The sequence below is a fragment of the Rhineura floridana genome, chromosome 17, assembly GCF_030035675.1.
Source record: "Rhineura floridana isolate rRhiFlo1 chromosome 17, rRhiFlo1.hap2, whole genome shotgun sequence".
Lineage (NCBI taxonomy): Eukaryota > Metazoa > Chordata > Lepidosauria > Squamata > Rhineuridae > Rhineura > Rhineura floridana.
The window spans coordinates 13,635,615-13,652,526 of record NC_084496.1 but is presented as its reverse complement, the minus strand read 5'-3'; the positions used below and the strand labels follow the sequence as shown (position 1 = coordinate 13,652,526).

General features: G+C 43.9%; 1 protein-coding gene across 3 annotated transcripts in view; it reads right to left on the bottom strand.

Moving 5' to 3' along the window:
- VPS35L (VPS35 endosomal protein sorting factor like) overlaps nucleotides 1-16,912 on the bottom strand; it is a 97,464-nt gene that overhangs the window by 68,094 nt on the left and 12,458 nt on the right. For all 3 annotated transcript variants that reach the window (XR_009759415.1, XM_061599845.1, XM_061599844.1), the window contains exons 5-9: nucleotides 16,792-16,816; nucleotides 16,344-16,420; nucleotides 14,795-14,923; nucleotides 11,636-11,720; nucleotides 7,021-7,080 (exon numbers count right to left, since the gene is read on the bottom strand). Coding sequence is in view for 2 of the 3 variants with exons in the window: in XM_061599845.1 (XP_061455829.1) it covers nucleotides 7,021-7,080; nucleotides 11,636-11,720; nucleotides 14,795-14,923; nucleotides 16,344-16,420; nucleotides 16,792-16,816 (376 nt within the window). In the remaining variant the exon portion in view is untranslated. The remainder of the gene's footprint in view (nucleotides 1-7,020; nucleotides 7,081-11,635; nucleotides 11,721-14,794; nucleotides 14,924-16,343; nucleotides 16,421-16,791; nucleotides 16,817-16,912) is intronic.

The following is a 16,912-nucleotide window of genomic DNA, read 5'->3' as shown; positions in this document are numbered from 1 at the left end:
ACAACAGCCCAGTGTCCATTAGAATATGATCATTTCAGAGGTCATCTGGACAACCTTTTTGATGGATATCTTGTAAGAGAGAGGCAGATTAGTGGTGGAGAACCTTTGGCCAGTGGGTCTAATTTGGCCCAGTACGGGTCCCAATTTAACCCACCAGGCCACTCACCACAAACCACATCCACCTGCCCCACATCTGATGTCTTAGAATCATAGATTTAGAAGGGGCCTATAAAGCCATTGAGTCCAACCCCCTGCTCAAGGCAAGAATCCAAATTAAAGCATACCTGACAGGTGGCTGTCCAGCTACCTCTTGAAGGCCTCCAGTGTTGGAGAGCCCACCACCTCCTTAGTTCATTGCTTCCATTGTTGTAACGCTATAACAGGAAGTTTTTCCTGATGTTCAGTTGAAATCTGGCTTCCTACAACTTGAGCCCATTATTCCGTGTCCTGCACTCTGGAATGATCGAGAAGAGATCCTGGCCCTCCTCTGTATGACAACCTTTTAAGTACTTGAAGAGTGCTATTGTATCTCTCCTAAGTCTTCTCTTCTCCAGGCTAAACATGCCCAGTTCTTTCCGTCTCTCCTCATAGCACTTTGTGTCCAGTGCCCTATTCATCCTCTGAACCAGTTCCAGTTTGCTTGCATCCTTCTTAAAGTGTGGTGTCCAGAACTGAATGCCGTACTCAAGATGAGGCCTAACAGGCACTGTTACAAAGGAACTATCAGGGGCGTAAAGTGAGCTTTGCAAGCAGGGAAGGTTGCTCATATGGGAATGTGGCCCTCAGTTCCCCACTTCTGATGTATATGGAGCTCTTTACAAAGAATAAGTACAACAGGACCCTACTTACTTACATGGGAATAAAAATGGGATTTAGTTCCTTTCTTTAAAAAAAAAAACATTTTATAAAACACACACACACAAAAAAACAAGCAGAAGGCCTGGAAAGGAATAAATCCAGTCATGGAAGACTTTAACAACAGAAAAGCGTGAAAGCTGATTCATCATCCTTTCAAACAAGGAGGATGGCGCTGTTGATCATGACCATTAATAAACTGAATGAAAGAAAACCATATACGTTCAAATTTGTCCGTTTTGGCTCAACCTTGCACCGTTGCACAGGATTTAGTCCTGAGCAAACATGCATAGGATTACTGTGTGACAACTACCATTCCTGTGCTTAGTTCACAATATTTATTCATGTTTTCTCCCAAGGGCTTGTCAAAGATGCAGGCAGAGAAAAGGTGGACTTCAGAAGCTAACAGGCACTACAGGCTTCAAGCATGTTATGTCATCAACGTACAACATTCACAGAGACAAACTGCTCCAAGCCTTCCTTCGCTACCCATGTATCCAAGATAAAACCAGTATGACTGCAGAAAGAACAGCTGCATAATATTCAATTTTTAGAATTTGCTGTCTGCTTAAATTTTGCCTTTTCTGAAGGGGAATAAGAGCTTTGTATGTTGCTTTTACCGCATAGTAAGAATTTCAAGTGTGATTCTCACTGCTGAACACTATTTATATCCTACAGAGATAGTTATCTATCCTAAAAAAAACCCTCAAGAGTAGGAAGGGAAAAATGATAATAAAGTAGCCAAATAAAAATGTATTAGAATTATTAGAATTAGAATAATTAGAATTAGAATTAAAATTAGAATTATTAGAATCGATCGGAATTAGAATTATTAGATTAGAAGAATTAGAATTATTAGAACTGGGATTATTAGAATTTAAATTTATATCCCACCCTTCCTGATTCATCATCCTTTCAAACAAGGAGGATGGCGCTGTTGATCATGACCATTAATAAACTGAATGAAAGAAAACCATATACGTTCAAATTTGTCCGTTTTGGCTCAACCTTGCACCGCTGCAAGGAGCCGAAGGAGGCAAACAAATGCCAAAACACCAACATCTATAAAACACCATAAAAACAAAGCATCTTAAAAAATGTCATAAAAACAAAACACCTTTAAAAAACTTAAAAACAAAGCAGGTCTCTACTTAAATGGCTTGTTGAAAGAGAAAGGTCTTCAGTCGGTGCCGTAAGACAACAGAGACGGCCTTTCATTTCAAGAATACCAAAGCAGTTCACAGCAAAAGCCAAGAGCAAAATAAGAAGAACAAAAATTCAAAACAGAGTACAACTGGAGCGCCAGTGCCATGCCGCACTTAGCGTGCTTGATTTCCAGAACAGTCCTAAACTCCAGTCTGCCACATTGGAGGGACTAAGATACTGTGGTGGTTCTTCTCTGTGGAGGCCCCACTGGGCCCGCCAAAAGGAGGGGCAGGACTTCTGCCAGTGGTATCCCTGCCAACATTAGGTAACATAAATCCCTGAAACCGGTGTTTTGGGGGAGGGGGTTGCACTTGGTCAGCTACGGTTCCACTGGATCCTCGAGCCGGATCTAGATTTCTCTGATGCACCAAACTGGCAGTTCTCCTGTGCCTCCCCCCCACACTCACACACACACTTTCTGCCTTGCCCTGGCCTAGTGGCAGGGATACCAATGTAGCAGTGGCTTTGGGAAAGGGCTGTGGCTCAGCGGTAGAGAGGCTGCCTTGCATGCAGAAGGTCCCAGGTTCACTCCCTGGCATCTCCAGCTAGGGATGGGAAAGAGTTCTGCCTGAAACTCTGGAAAGCCACTGCCAGTCAGTGTAGACAATACTGAGCTAGATGGACCAATGATTCGGTGTAAGGCAGCGTCCTATGTTCCGCTGCTCCACTGTTGCTCTGGGCTGGGAGCTAGGACTGCAGCAGCCTTAGATCTAGGTTTAAATTCCCACTTAGCTATGAAACTCACCAGATGGCCTTGGGCCAACTCCTCACTTACTCTCGCGGCCTAGCATACCTCACAATGTTGTCGTTAAGGATAAACTGGTCCTTCATGGTATTTCAAAAACAAGATTCTCTTAATATTTCAGTTGGGGGCCCACCATTTAGGAACGCGTGTTATCCGTTCAGGACACAAATTGCAGAGGGACTGTCACTAAGAGTATAGGAAGAGCCCTGCAGGATCAAGCCAAAGGCCTACCTAGTCTAGCATTCTGTTTCCCACAGTGCCCAATCAGAAGCCTCCGGGGAGCCCCAAAGGAGGAACATGACTGCAATGGCTCTCTCTTCCTGTTGATCCCAGCCTACTGGTATTCACTGGCATAATGCCTCTGATCCTGGAGAAAGCACACAGAAATCACGATTAGCAAACAGCCATCCTCCACAAGCTTGCCTAATTCCCTTTAACTTAGGGGAAAGTAAGGGGTGACATGCCAGAAGTCTCTAAAATTATGCACGGCATGGAAATTTCTCCATCTCATGACACTAGAACTTGTGGACAGCCAATGAAGCTGGATGTCGGAAGATTCAGGCAAGACAAAAGAAAGGATTTCTTCACTCAGCACGTAGTTAAGCTATGGAATTCACTCCCACAACAGGCAGACATGCCCACCAACTTGGACAGCTTTAAAAGAAGATTAGACCAGCCTTTCCCAACCTTTGGGCCCCTAGATGTTGCTGGACTACAACTCCCGTCAGCCCCAGCCAGCATGGCCAATGGTCAGGAATTAGGGGAACTGTAGCTCAGCAACATCTGGGGAACCAAAAGTTGGGAAAGGATGGATTAGTTAATGCACGGAGGATAAGACGTTCAATGGCCACTAGCCACGATGGCTGTGCTCTACCTCCACTGTCAAAGGCAATGTGCTTCTGAATACCAGTTGCTGGGAACAGCAGGAGGGGAGAGTGCCTGTTGTGTTCAGGTCCTGATTGCAGGCTTCCCCTAAGCATCCGGCTGGCCACTGTAAGAACAGGATGCTGGACTAAATGGGCCGTTGGCCTGATCAGCAGGGCTCTTCTGGTGTTCTCAAGTTGCCTAGGTTGGTGACCATCAGTGCATCTCACGGAAGAAGTTACACAGTTTTGTGTACAGAGGTGTGGAGCACAACATTTGCAAGCAGAACATTTATTTATTTGTTTGTTTGTTTTTCGTTTATTACATTTATATACTGCCCCATAGCCGAAGCTCTCTGGGCAGTTCACAACTGGGCGGTTCAATTCCCTGGCATCTTCAGTTCTTGTTACTCATTACGTTTCTCTTCCACCTTTCCTCCCAAAGTAGCCCAATGTGGGAAAGAGCAAGTTAAAGGATAGGTAGGAGGGCTGGGGGTAGGATGGAGAGAACCGCATGAAACCTTGGAGAGCCACTCAATCCAAGCCGACAAAACTGGACTCAACAGGCAAGTTTCCTGTGGCCATATTTATTTTATTTATTTATTAGATTTGTATCCCACCTTTTCTCCAAAGAGCTTAAGGTGGTGTACAAAAACGGTTCTTCCTGTCACAATTTTATCCTCACAACAACACTGTGAGGTAGGGTTAGGCTGAGAGGCAGTGGCATAGCCAAAGATCACCCAATGAGCTTCTGCTGAGCGGGAATTAGAACCCTGGTCTCCCTGGTCCTAATCCAAGACTCTGACTGCCGCACCACACTGGCTACCTCACCACACACCAGCAAGTCACACCACCAATCTTCACTTTGTGACTGACCCACGTTTGAGGGCCATCAGGTGCCTTGGATCCAGAAGCGTCGTCTGAGAAGGTACTTTTGCTTACACGCCTTGCCTGACAAATGAACAAGGGCTGGCCTCATCCAAGACAAGCAAAATGGGGCAAAACGATCCGATATGGGGTGGGGCTTTGCATTCTGAACGCCTTTCGGTCACAGAATTAAGCAGAAGCAACAGAAGTTCCAGTTCAACTGAATGGAAGCAGAGGCTGTCACTTATTATTCTGCGGCCGTACCGTTCCCTCCTCAAAAACATCAAGCCTGTGCAGAAATTCAAGAGAGGGAAAATGAGAGAGCGAGAGAGCACACAGTTCTCTCCCATTTGGCAACAGCCAACCCCCCCACCTCCACCCCAGCCATGTGAGGACTTTTACATAATGGAGCACTATAGGTACCCGGAGAGTCCATAGTTCAAGCATGCCTTAACTACCAAGTCGGTTAAGGACAACACTGTTAGCAGCAGCTGTTTGAGAGAGGATGCAATTACAGACTCAGATGAGGAACGTATAAACAAGACTCAAAACTAATTGCTTTTTATAAAACACACACACACACATTTAACAGAATTATTTTGTATGATAACTACAAAGGCATTTTAAATGACTGCTATATATTACATTATATTTTGAAGCCAGGCTTGCTTCATTGACACATTCTTTGCTATCAATCACCGGTTTTGTTATCAGAGGCAAAGTGTGTCCCTTCGAAACTTGTGGAATTATCCCCTCTCCCTTCCACACTTAGGTACGTCTCGGTAAGCACGGGCCTCAAATTGCAGCCTGGTCTCTTGCAGGCAGGGCTCCGATGCTAAACCCGAAGATTTTTTTAAAAACTTTATTGGAATGGAAAAAATGAGAACAAATACCAGTGAGCCTGTTCTTGCTTCACACACAGCTGCTCAAGGATCAGCAGCTCTGCACAGGAAATTGTGCAGATTTATACAGCCCTGGATTCCCTTGTTCCAGCATTATTGCTGTATGCAATTTCAAGATTTTATATATGATGAAGACGGAAGCTGAAATGTTTTGTTAATACAATAAAAACCTCTGTTTTGTTAATCACAATTACGTACAGACAGAAGACAGATAAAGACAGTTTTGAAAGCAACAAACAGAACAAGCTTGCTCTGGATCCCTATAAGGATTCCGTTAATCACCTAAAAATATATATGAAAGTAATTATATATATATATTTACTATTTGCTCATCCTTTTAAAGGCTGCAGGCAGAGGGGAAAAAAATCAAAAGCAAGAAGACAGTGTACCAAATAAAACAGTAACCTGTTTAAATTGACTCTTGACAGACAGACACACACACGCGGGAAGTGTCCTTATACTGAATCAGACCATCTAGCTCCGCGTTAGGCAAAGGGCTATAGCTCAATCCCCAGCATCTCAAGCTAGGGCTGGGAGAGCCTCCCTGTCTGAAGCCCTGGAGAGCTGCTGCCAGTCAGTGCAGATGGCAATACTGAGCTAGATAGACCAATGGTCTGACTCAGCATAAGGCAGCTTCCTCTGTTCCTACTGCCTGCACTGATGGGCAGCAGCTCTCTAGGATATCAGGCAGGAGCCCTACAGAGAGATGCCATTGGGAACTGCATGCAAAGCAGAAACTCTGCAAGTGAACGATGGCCCTCCTTATGCACAGGCAGTTGCCTAACACCACTGATCTACCTAGCACACTGCTGACTACACTGATCAGCAGTTAACTCTCCCAGAGGGGGGTGTTTTTCAGACGTACCTGGAAATGAAGGGATTAAACCGGGGGCCTTTTGTATGCAAAGGATGTGCTCTACCACAGAGATATACTGCCAGAGTGCACACACAGAGGAGGGCCTCTGATGGTGATCTCAGGGTCTGGGCAGGCTCATATGACAAAAGGCGCTCTGCAAGGTAATGGAGTCCCAAGCTGTGTAAGCCTTTACATGGTTGAAGCCAGCACTTGGACCTCAAAATGAACTGGCAGCCCCTACAAATGGGTCAGAATTGATGTTATCTGTTCAGACCATCTAGTTCCTCTTAATAATCTGCTTTTACTGTATTTTTCCGTTTCTGAACAATCTTCAAAGGCAGCCCCAGGAACCACACATTGCAGTAATCCATAAATGATAGAAATGTTCATATTCTGTAATCTTCAACCATTCTAAAATTAAAAGCCTGATTCAAAGCCCGCATGTTTTTTTTATATATATGGTAACTCATCTAAGCGGTGTGAAACAAATATAAAACCACAAGATACATAAGAAAAATATAAAAGCCACTGGGTTCAACAGGAATTGCTTCCTGACATGTATGCCTACAACTCCACCCAACTCAGTTCTACTCAGAGTAGACGCACTGAAATTAATGGACATGACTAATTTCAACAGGTCTACTCTGAGTCAAACTTATTTGCATACAACTCTAAATCTGCAAGTAAGAATGTGTCTGTCCCAACACAGCACAGTGCTAATGTTACCTGGTAAGGAGTTGCGATTATCCGTACACATGGAAAATATTCTTTCATATACCAGCTTTCCTGCAAGGAAAAAAGGATATTATTTTGTGTGTGTGTGTATTTCAACATACAAAGTCAGTAGCTGGCAGTTAGTGTTAGTTCTACTAAGAGTAGACCCGTTGCAGTTAATGGGCATGACCAACTTAGGTTGATTAATTTCAATGGGTCTACTCTGAGTAGTTCACTACAACCCAATAAGAACGAACAGCAAAAGAATGGGTTGACATATCACAGAACAGTAGAGTTGGAAGGTCCTATAAGGCCATCAAGTCCAACTCGCTGCTCAGTGCAGGAGAGAATGGCTAGGGAGACTAGATCTAGGCTTCAGCAAGGCGTCTAACCTAAATGCAAGTGACAAAATCACATTAAAAACAAAACTTGGGTGAAAATTTGGAGAGGCAATTTGTACACAGCTCCAGTTTTTCTCTTGCCAAATGCACTGATTCCTACCACATTATACTGTCACCTAGTGGAGTCAAGCAGTCTCTCAACAACACAACTGTAATACTTCCTTTTGCAGTGTGTTACTTCAACACCCGTTTAAGTCAGTTTTTAAGATGTTTTGGAGTGTTTTTGGCGTTTTGTTTGCCACACCGGCAAACAAATTTGACTCCCATTTTTGCTAAATATAAAGTGGAAGGGAACATGAATATAAATGCTTCCTTAAGGAAAGTATATGTACTCTTATCTGGAATCTGCTTTTTTATTTTATTTTATTCATTTATTAAGTTTATATCCTGTCCTTCCTCCCAGAAGGAGCCCAGGGCAACAAACAAAAACACTCCAAACACTCCAAAACATCTTAAAAACAGACCTTAAAATATATTCAAACATCTTTAAAAATATCTTAAAAAGCAGTTCCAACGCAGATGCAGACTGGGATAAGACTGCCCATATTCACACCATGCAATAGGCAGATAAATCATAAAGTGATCCGCCAACACCCTTAGCAATTTTCAAGTGGTCCATGGAGGAAAAAGGTTTTAGAATCAGTGTTCTAGAGAGGCCACGTTGACACCGTAAGTTTATTCCACTATTATTCCACTTTAAACACTCATGGCTTCCCCCAAAGAATCCTGGGAAGTGTAGTATGTGAAGGGTGCTGAGTGTTTCCCCTCATAGAGCTACAGTTCCCAGAGATCCCTGGGAAAGACAGACTGACTGTTAAACCACTCAGAGAATTTTAGCTCTGTGACAATAGGGATCTCCTAATAGCTCTCAGCACCCTTCTCAAACTACATTTCCCAGGATTCTTTGGAGGAACCCATGACTGTTTAAAGTGGAATAATAGTGGAATAAACTTACGGTGTCAACGTGGCCTCTCTAGAACACCGGTTCTAGAACGTTTTTCCTCCATGGACCACTTGAAGATTGCTAAGGGTGTTGGCGGATCACTTTATGATTTCTCTGCCTATTGTAGTAATTACAATGTGCTGTACTAGCTACTGTAATATTTCTAACTGTATTTGTATTGCTTCTTTCATTTCTTATATATTGTATTTTATTGCATTACAATTTGAATTCCAGAGAATTCAACAAAAAAAAGTAGATGAAATAAAAGCAGCTAAGAAAATACAATTAGAAACCAGCGTGAATTTTTCATGCAATTTCATGCCTCCCGTCTTCAGCCACCAATCAGAGGCACACTGTGGGCCACCTGAATGAAGCTTGCTGACCACTGGTGGTCCACGGACCACAGTTTGGGAACCCCTGACCTAGAAGATTATTTAGGGTTTCTGTGCTAGTTTATGTACATGCGCTATTCCCAACAGCAGCAGTCAATTATGATCTGTGCACCAGGCTAGCTCAAATGCAACAAGTGTTAAGCACACCTTAGTCACAGCAGATGGCACATTTGCAACAGGGGAAGCAGCACATCAACAGCTTTCCATCCATGCCAGGGTACGATCGGTGTCAGGTGACAAAGGCTGCAGCCAGACATGTGGTAAAATGCCTTGAAATGAGGTTCAAGACATCTGTAGGCATCGGCAACGCTATTTTTTTGGCTCGAATCCACAGAACTTCTGATGAGAAGTTCTAGGCAGATTACATTACTCAGATCACATTTGTTTAGCCCAGGAAAGAACATCTGGTACTTTTTTTAATCTACTGAGCAAAGATATTTTACTGGCATAAGCAGGATTCAGTAACTCAAGACCTTTAAAAAGGAAATGTAGTAAGGATGGGGAGGCAGAGAGAAACACACTACTGGATGCGTTTCGTTAAAATATGCTGCTGGAAACAACCCAGAACTTTTAGCCTTTGATGACGCTACAGAATGGGGTAGGCAAGCGCTTTTGGCACAAGGGCCACATTCTTTCATGGACAACCTTCCAGGAGTCACATGCTAGTGGTGGGCAGGGCCAGAGGGGAAAGGAGGCGGAGCAACAGACACAACTCTTGCTTGTGCACAGGAGGCTGCATTCCAGCTGCACAAAAGGGAGAAGTATCTACACACACAGAGGAGTGGCTTGCCCAGCAGAAAGAGCAGCAACAACTGCGGCCCAGCAACAGCATTACCACTTGCCGGGAGGAGTGCAGAGGCGGCAAGGTCGAGGCTGCATGGGCACAACCATGGAGCTATCCTGGTGCTCCTGCCGGCATGGCCACACAGCCCCAACCACATCGTCACCTCCCTCCTCTCCCTCCTGGTAAGCAGCGCTGATTAACATTGCTGGGAGGCTATTGCTGGGGCTCCACACCAACGGACAAGCCCTTTCTGCACATGTGCACACCACTGTCTTCCACCCAGGTGTTACAAAAGGAGTCAAGCCTGAATGGAGGCCAGACTGATAGGAACTCTATATTCCCCCTAGTTGCCAATCTAAAGGCAATCAAAAGGCATGATCACAGTTCAAGGACATATTCCAGCAAGGCAAAAGCACTCGAGGAGGATGTGGAGCAGGACCGGTGAGGAGCTGCTTTCAAGGCTAACCTAACTCACAGGGTTGTTGCAAGGACAATATCAGGAGGGGGGAGAGCCATTTTTGTATGCCACCTTGAGCTCCTTGGAGGAAAGGTGGGATATAAATGTAATAATAAAATAATAAATACATAGCTTCCTTTCTTATCATTTATTTATTTATTTATTATTACATTTATATCCCCTCCTTCCTCCCAAAGGGAACCTAGGGTGGCAAACAACAGTGATAAAACAGTAAAAACATACTTTAAAAAATCTTAAAAACAAAACATCATTAAAAACATATTAAAAACAATTGCAATTCAGACACAGATTGGGATACGTTCTCTACTTAAAAGGCTTATTGAAAGAGAAAGGTCTTCAGTAAGTGTCAAAAAGACAACAGAGATGTTGCCTGTCTAATATTTACAGGGAAGAAATTCCAAAGAGTAGGTGCCACAACGCAACAAAGATCCGCTTCCTATGTTGTGTGAAAGAGACCTTCTGATGAGATGGTATCTGCAGGAGGCCCTTGTGATGTCCCTGTATGTGAATGTAATGTAAATATGGTAAGTGCAGGTTTATAATAGGAAATATGGTAAGTGGAGTGAGTGAGAAGGGGGAGTACATGGGCTGTAGAATGCTGGATGATGATTGGCTGTTTGAATGGCTGAAGGTATAAATGAGAAGATGACAGTTGAGTCGTGGGGGGGGTTGGACAGGGTGGTTATGGACAGGGAGGTTGATGTGGAGAGTAAGAGGTGGCTGTTGAGAGATTGGATTGGGAGTTCTGAGGCAAATAGTAGGAATTAGGAACATAAGAGAAACATATATGAAACCATATGCTTGTCAATGAAATCTATAAGTAATCTTGTTATTCTTAGTGTTATCAATAAATATTTTCTTGGTTTACTTAAAGCCTGATTCCTCAGCTGGGGGGCACAGACCAGGGGGGAGGCAGAGTAACCAAGGCTGAAGAAGGAATAGTATTGAATGGTGGCAGCAGTGAAGGAAGAGATATTGTATCAACATCCACTACCACAGAGCAACCCAGAGCTGTGAGCTTCATAGGCAAGAGGCTTCAGGGGGGTTGGGAATTACCTATACACACACAGACACAAGGTATCAAAATAACCAGGAAGAGACTAAGGCACAGTCTATAGGTTATATTGGATACACAGAGTGTTGGGTAGTGTGGCCTAGCAGGGGGATCTTTTGAGATCTGTGCTAGAGCGGAGAGAGGTAAAAATAAACACAACGATCCTGACCACTGGTAGCCACGAGTGAGAGCGACACAGGTGGTGCCAGGGAAGGACGTCACAGCTCTCACCTGCACAGCGTGGCGATGGGTATCTAAGGGATGTGAAGATCTTTCAGGTATCCTGGTCCCAAGCTGTACAGGGCTTTGTACACCAAGACCAGCACCTTGAACGTAGCCTGTAAACACTAGCGTACCTAGAATTAGACTACGGTTGACACATTAAATCTTTGGGAAAGATACGCTAGTATGATACTGATTTCATTCAGGTCGAATACCTTGTATCCTCACCACTGAAATGTTTTTGTTTAGTCCCTGTTGTATCACTGATTGGCTCATGTAAAATGCAAGATTGTCTTCTTGTTTGTGTTATTAAAAATGCAATGAAAAAATATGTTTGAGATGTCAGTACTTACCAAATGTGTCAAGTATGTCTGTTATTAAGACGAATTTGCTTGGATAAAACTGAATCACGGTTGTGTCTGAGAGAAGTTTAGAACACTAACAGGGGGGAGAGAGAAGAAGCGATGACTAAGTTCAGATAAAAAAAGAAAACATCTATACTCGAGAATAATTTTGAAAATGAAGTGCCAAAAAGAGATTCAAAACAGCATGCAATCAAGAGAGAGACTACAGCATAGCAACAGAGGACATGCCTTTGAATGCCATCCCAGGAATTTCCAGTTAGAGGGATCAGACAGCAGGTGATGAGAAAGGCCCCTGCTTTAGATCTGAAAGAGGCGCTGCTAGTCAGAATAGAGGTAGACGGAGAGAGAGAAAAAAGCCCAAATCAACCCAACTCAAACAGCAAAAGGCTTTCTAAAAAGTCATGTTTTAACCACTCTTCTAAAACATGGGAGGAGCTGGTTTAGCAGGTTTCAAGGAGTCAGTTGCATAAGCTAGAGCTACTACCAATAAGGCCCTGTTGCTGGCAGCCACTTGACTTATCTCCAGACCCAGGAACATGAGAAGCTGCCTTGCACAGAGTCAGACCGTTGGTCCACCTAGCTCAGTATTGTCTACACTGACTGGCAGCAGCACTCCAGAGTTTCAGACAGGGACATCCCCAAGCCTACCTGGAGATGCCGCCAGGGACTGAACTTGGGATCTTCCGCATGCAAAGCGGATACTCTACCACTAGAGTTGCCAGGTTCAATCCCTGAGACTGATCCTGTATCTTTAGGAGAAGAGAAAGTCAGCCAAGTGCAGGTGTTCTGGCAACCCTGTAATAGGAAAAACCACAAGGTGGAATTCTCCCTTCCCCTTGCACAACTTTTAAAGATACAGAAGACCTCCTGATTGCCAGGCCCAGCCTCCAAGAGGTCTTTTGTATCTTTAAAAGTTCTGCAGGGGGGAGGGAGAATTCCACCTTGTGGCTTTTCCCATTACAGGGTTGCAAGAACACCTGCACTTGGCTGACTTTTTCTCCTAAAGATACAGGCTCAGTCTCAGGGATTGAAGCTGGCAACCCTATCTACCACTGAGTTGTAGCCCTTCCCCCAAAGGAAATTCCAGGGATTAAACCCAGCATACAAAGGCATGTCCACTATCGCTATGCTGTAGTCTCTCCCTGAATCACATACTGTTTCAAATCTCATTTTGGTACTTCCAAATTATTCTCGAGGGTTGGTAAACACACACTGAACTCCAGACGTCTCATCCATATACACACTTATGTATATAGGCATTTATACACTTACACACTACACTACACTTTGAGGTCATTTGTCCCTACAGCATATGCAAGCAGCCTATAGCAGAGGACAGAAATTGCACTGGTCCTTGTGTCTAAATTACAAGCACAATTAAAGCAGAGGTCTCAGACCCCTCCAGGTTTTCACAACTGGCTCTCCTGCACACCTCTGCCCCCATGACACTGGCAGCAAGTACCCCGAGAGATCTGGCTCAAACCACCCTCCTACGGTATCACCTAAGAGAGGAGACAATGAAACCAATTACCTAGAGAGGTAGTGGGCTCTCCGACACTGGAGGCATTCAAGAGGCAGCTGGACAGCCATCTGTCGGGAATGCTTTGATTTGGATTCCTGCGTTGAGCAGGGGGTTGGACTTGATGGCCTTATAGGCCCCTTCCAACTCTACTATTCTATGAACTAAAGAAAAGTTGGGACGACCACCATTCCCAGCAATCCTGTCCGCTTCTGCATAGCAATGAAGAGAATGGGCTCTTTCAGGCTCTCTCTGCCTCCTGCCCCAAGGGATGCCATAGGTAGAGGAGAGAGTTAAAACAGGGACACAGTCAGGGTTGTATCCAGCTAAGTCTTACTCAAAGCAGACCCACTGAAATCAATGAGTCCAAGTTGGAACTCCCTGCCTATTAACATCAGGCAGGCACCTTTGCTGTATTCTTTACGGCACCTGCTTAAAACATTTTTGTTTAGGCAAGCCTATCCAGACACACAGTTGTTGATATGTTTTAATTTCTTTTTAGTCTATTGCTGTTTTAATTATTTTAAAAATATTTTAATTATTTGCTTCTGTTTTTATAAATGATTTGAATGTTTTTTGTAAACTGCTTAAGAGTTTTCTACAAGCAAGCGGTATAAAAATGTTGTTAAAATAATCATAAAGACGAACCTAAGTTAGTTATATCCACTAGCTTCAATGGGTCTATTCTGAGTCAGACTAGGGCTGAATACCATCCTCGGTAGGTAGGTGGAGGGGAGGCTGGCAGGTCAGCTGTTTGCTTTGCCTTGTGTTCCAGTTGCTCTGCAGACTGTGCCCAATGGGAGAGGGCAAATCAATGGTCAGGGAGCCAATCATCAAGGAAGAGGCAGGTCTGTTCAGGAAAGAGGGGCCACTGAAGGCATCTAAGGGCCCTCCAATATTTGAACCAGCACTGCCCCTAAGTGTCCTTCAGGAATCCTACAGCAGGGGTGGGGAACCTTTTTCAGCCCAAGGGCCATATTGCCTTTTGGGCAACCTTCTGAGGGCCATATGCTAGTGGTTGGCTGGGCCGGGGCCAGAGGCAAAAGTGGGTGGAGCAACAAATGTAAATTTCACTTTTAAACAGTAGGGAAGTTTCTACACACCCCTCTCTATCCTCCATCCAGGCAAGTGAAAAGCATTATCAGACATATCCTTTAACTTGGACTGCCTCCAAGTCGATCCCGACTTATGGGCGACCCTATGAATAGGGTTTTCACGGTAAGCGGTATTCAGAGTGGGTTTACCATTGCCTCCCTCTGAGGCTGAGAGGCAGTGACTGGCCCAAGGTCACCCAGCGAGCTTCATGCCTGTGTGGGGATTCGAACCCTGGTCTCCCAGGTCGTAGTCCAGCACCTTAACCATTACACCACACTGGCTCTCCAGACATATCCTAGCCAGGCAAAAACACTCAAGGAAGGTATCCAGGAGGACCAGTGAGGGGTATGGCTTTAGAAGAGGAGGTGTCTCTTAGGGAGAGTTCCAAGGGCAGTTAGAGAGGCCTGGAGGGCCTCATTTGGACCCTGTGCCTCAGGTTCCACACCACTGCACTACAAGGTTAACTTTAATTAATCTATGTTATAACCCCAAATCATTATATGTACAGAACACACAGGACACGTAACACTAACCTGAATAACTATCTTTAGAGCCTTTACTTTTTGATCTGAGGCCCAGGCATCCTTCAAAGACTGATTGAGTTCTTCAATCCGGTTTGTATAATCTTGCTGAGTCAAGTTTAACAGTTCCTTTTGAGACCCCTGAAAAGGATGCCGTGTGCAAAACAGTTCAGTTTATAAACATATAAAACAAGACAGCTTCTTTGTCAACAGCTTCCTCCTCTCCCTTTGGTATCTGCAGAGCTGCCAAGCGCTTGATTACATAACAAAACTATCATTGAAATTCAAGGACTGTTGGTTGCATTTGGGTCCCCTTTGAAGAACTCCAGCCAGCATCCTCTCTGCTCGAAGAACACAACAGGGCTGCATGTTTCACCCTTGAGTAGGACATCTAAATTTTTTATCACACAACTTGCATCAAATATTGCACTTCTCAGGGAGTCAGCGTACACTAGAAAGCAGACTGTGGGGAGTGTCATATCCCACCAGAGTTTGTTATACTTTATTTACTAGAAATCAAACACTGGGACACCATAGGACTTGCTGTTGTTCTCGTTTTAAATCAAGATTATTACAATCAGGAATGTAACTAGGAAAATAAAGAGATCGAACAGAATCAAAGGGCCTGAAGGGGTCTTAAAGTCATTCAACCCCCTAGCACTGAAGCCAAGTTATTCACTTTATTTGAAAACATTTCTGCAGTCAAATCTTTTACAAAACCTCTAGTGCAGCGGTTCCTAAACTTTTTTTTCCCCATGGACCACTTGAAAATTGCTGGGGGCCTTGGCAGGCCGCTTAATGATTTTTCTGCCTGTTGTAGCAATTGTAATGTGCTAGGCATCGTATAGTTTTAATTGCATTTAATTGCTTCCTTTATTTCTTAGGTTGCATTTCAGACTGTAATACAGCAGGTGGGTACTCAAGTTGAGGCTTGTTTAGCTATGGCACCCAAGAACCTGAACAGCATCTAAAGCAGGAGTGAGGAATCTTTGGTCCCCTGGATGTTGCTGAACTACAACTTCCAGCCAGTGGCTAGAGTGCTGGACTGGGGCCTGAGAGATGAGGGTTCAAATCCCTGCTCAGCCATGCAGCTCACTGGATCAGTCCCGGTCTCTCAACCGAACCTGCCACACCGAGTTGTTGTGAAGATAAAATCAGGAGAGGGAGAACCATGTTTGCATGCCACTTTGAGCTCCTTGAAGGAAAAGCGGGATATATATGTAATAATAAATATCAGACCTAGCAAGCATGGCTAAGGGTGATGGGAGTTGGAGTTCAGCAACATCGGGAGGGCCAAAGGTTCCCCACACTTGGTTTAAGGAGAGGTCAGACCATCCCCTTTGCTGCTCATGTTTATGTGAGAAGCAAAACCAGTTTTATTCCAAGAACCTTTTTTCAGTTACTGTCCTTACGTTGTTTTATGTTTCTGCTACCTTGCCCATCTTAAAATGGTTGCTGGTGTTATTATTTATCTCATATATATAATTGTAAGCTGCCTTGAGTATGTTATAGAAAAGTGTGGTATGAATAATAATTAAAAAATTTCAAAGTGCTTGCTCACCTCTTCAAGATCATCCAGCTCTTCCAGCCTTGTCCGCACCTTCTCAGAAACTGCTGATCCAGGGGTCGATGCTTTTCCTGAAAGCAATTACATATTTCAGTGCCTTAAACTGTGTCCAAACCACCCATGGAACAGATGTGGGAAGGAGGGATTCCTAGCTAATTTGAGGCTGATGAAAATAAGAGATATATAAGACCCAATTTATGTCTTTAGAAGGGATTATGGCTATCCACACTTCATGCCTCACAGTTTGACAGCTGAGACATTTTTTCACTTAATTGCAAGCTATTCTAGTCATCAGCGTGTTGTGGAATATTTTTGTGGCAGCTCCAGTATTCATGTAACCAAGGAACTTTCATGAATGAGAAGGAAAATAGTAAATAATTTGGGGGCCTATGTTTCAAAACTTTTTTTCTACACAGTTCAAAATATGAAAATGACTACTTACCTTTTTCAGACCCCATATACAAATTCTGCAATGAGACAAGTTATAAAAAACATTGTTTTTCAATATTAACCATTCCCACCTACCAGCAGATTTAGATATATAATGAAAAGTTAGCACATTG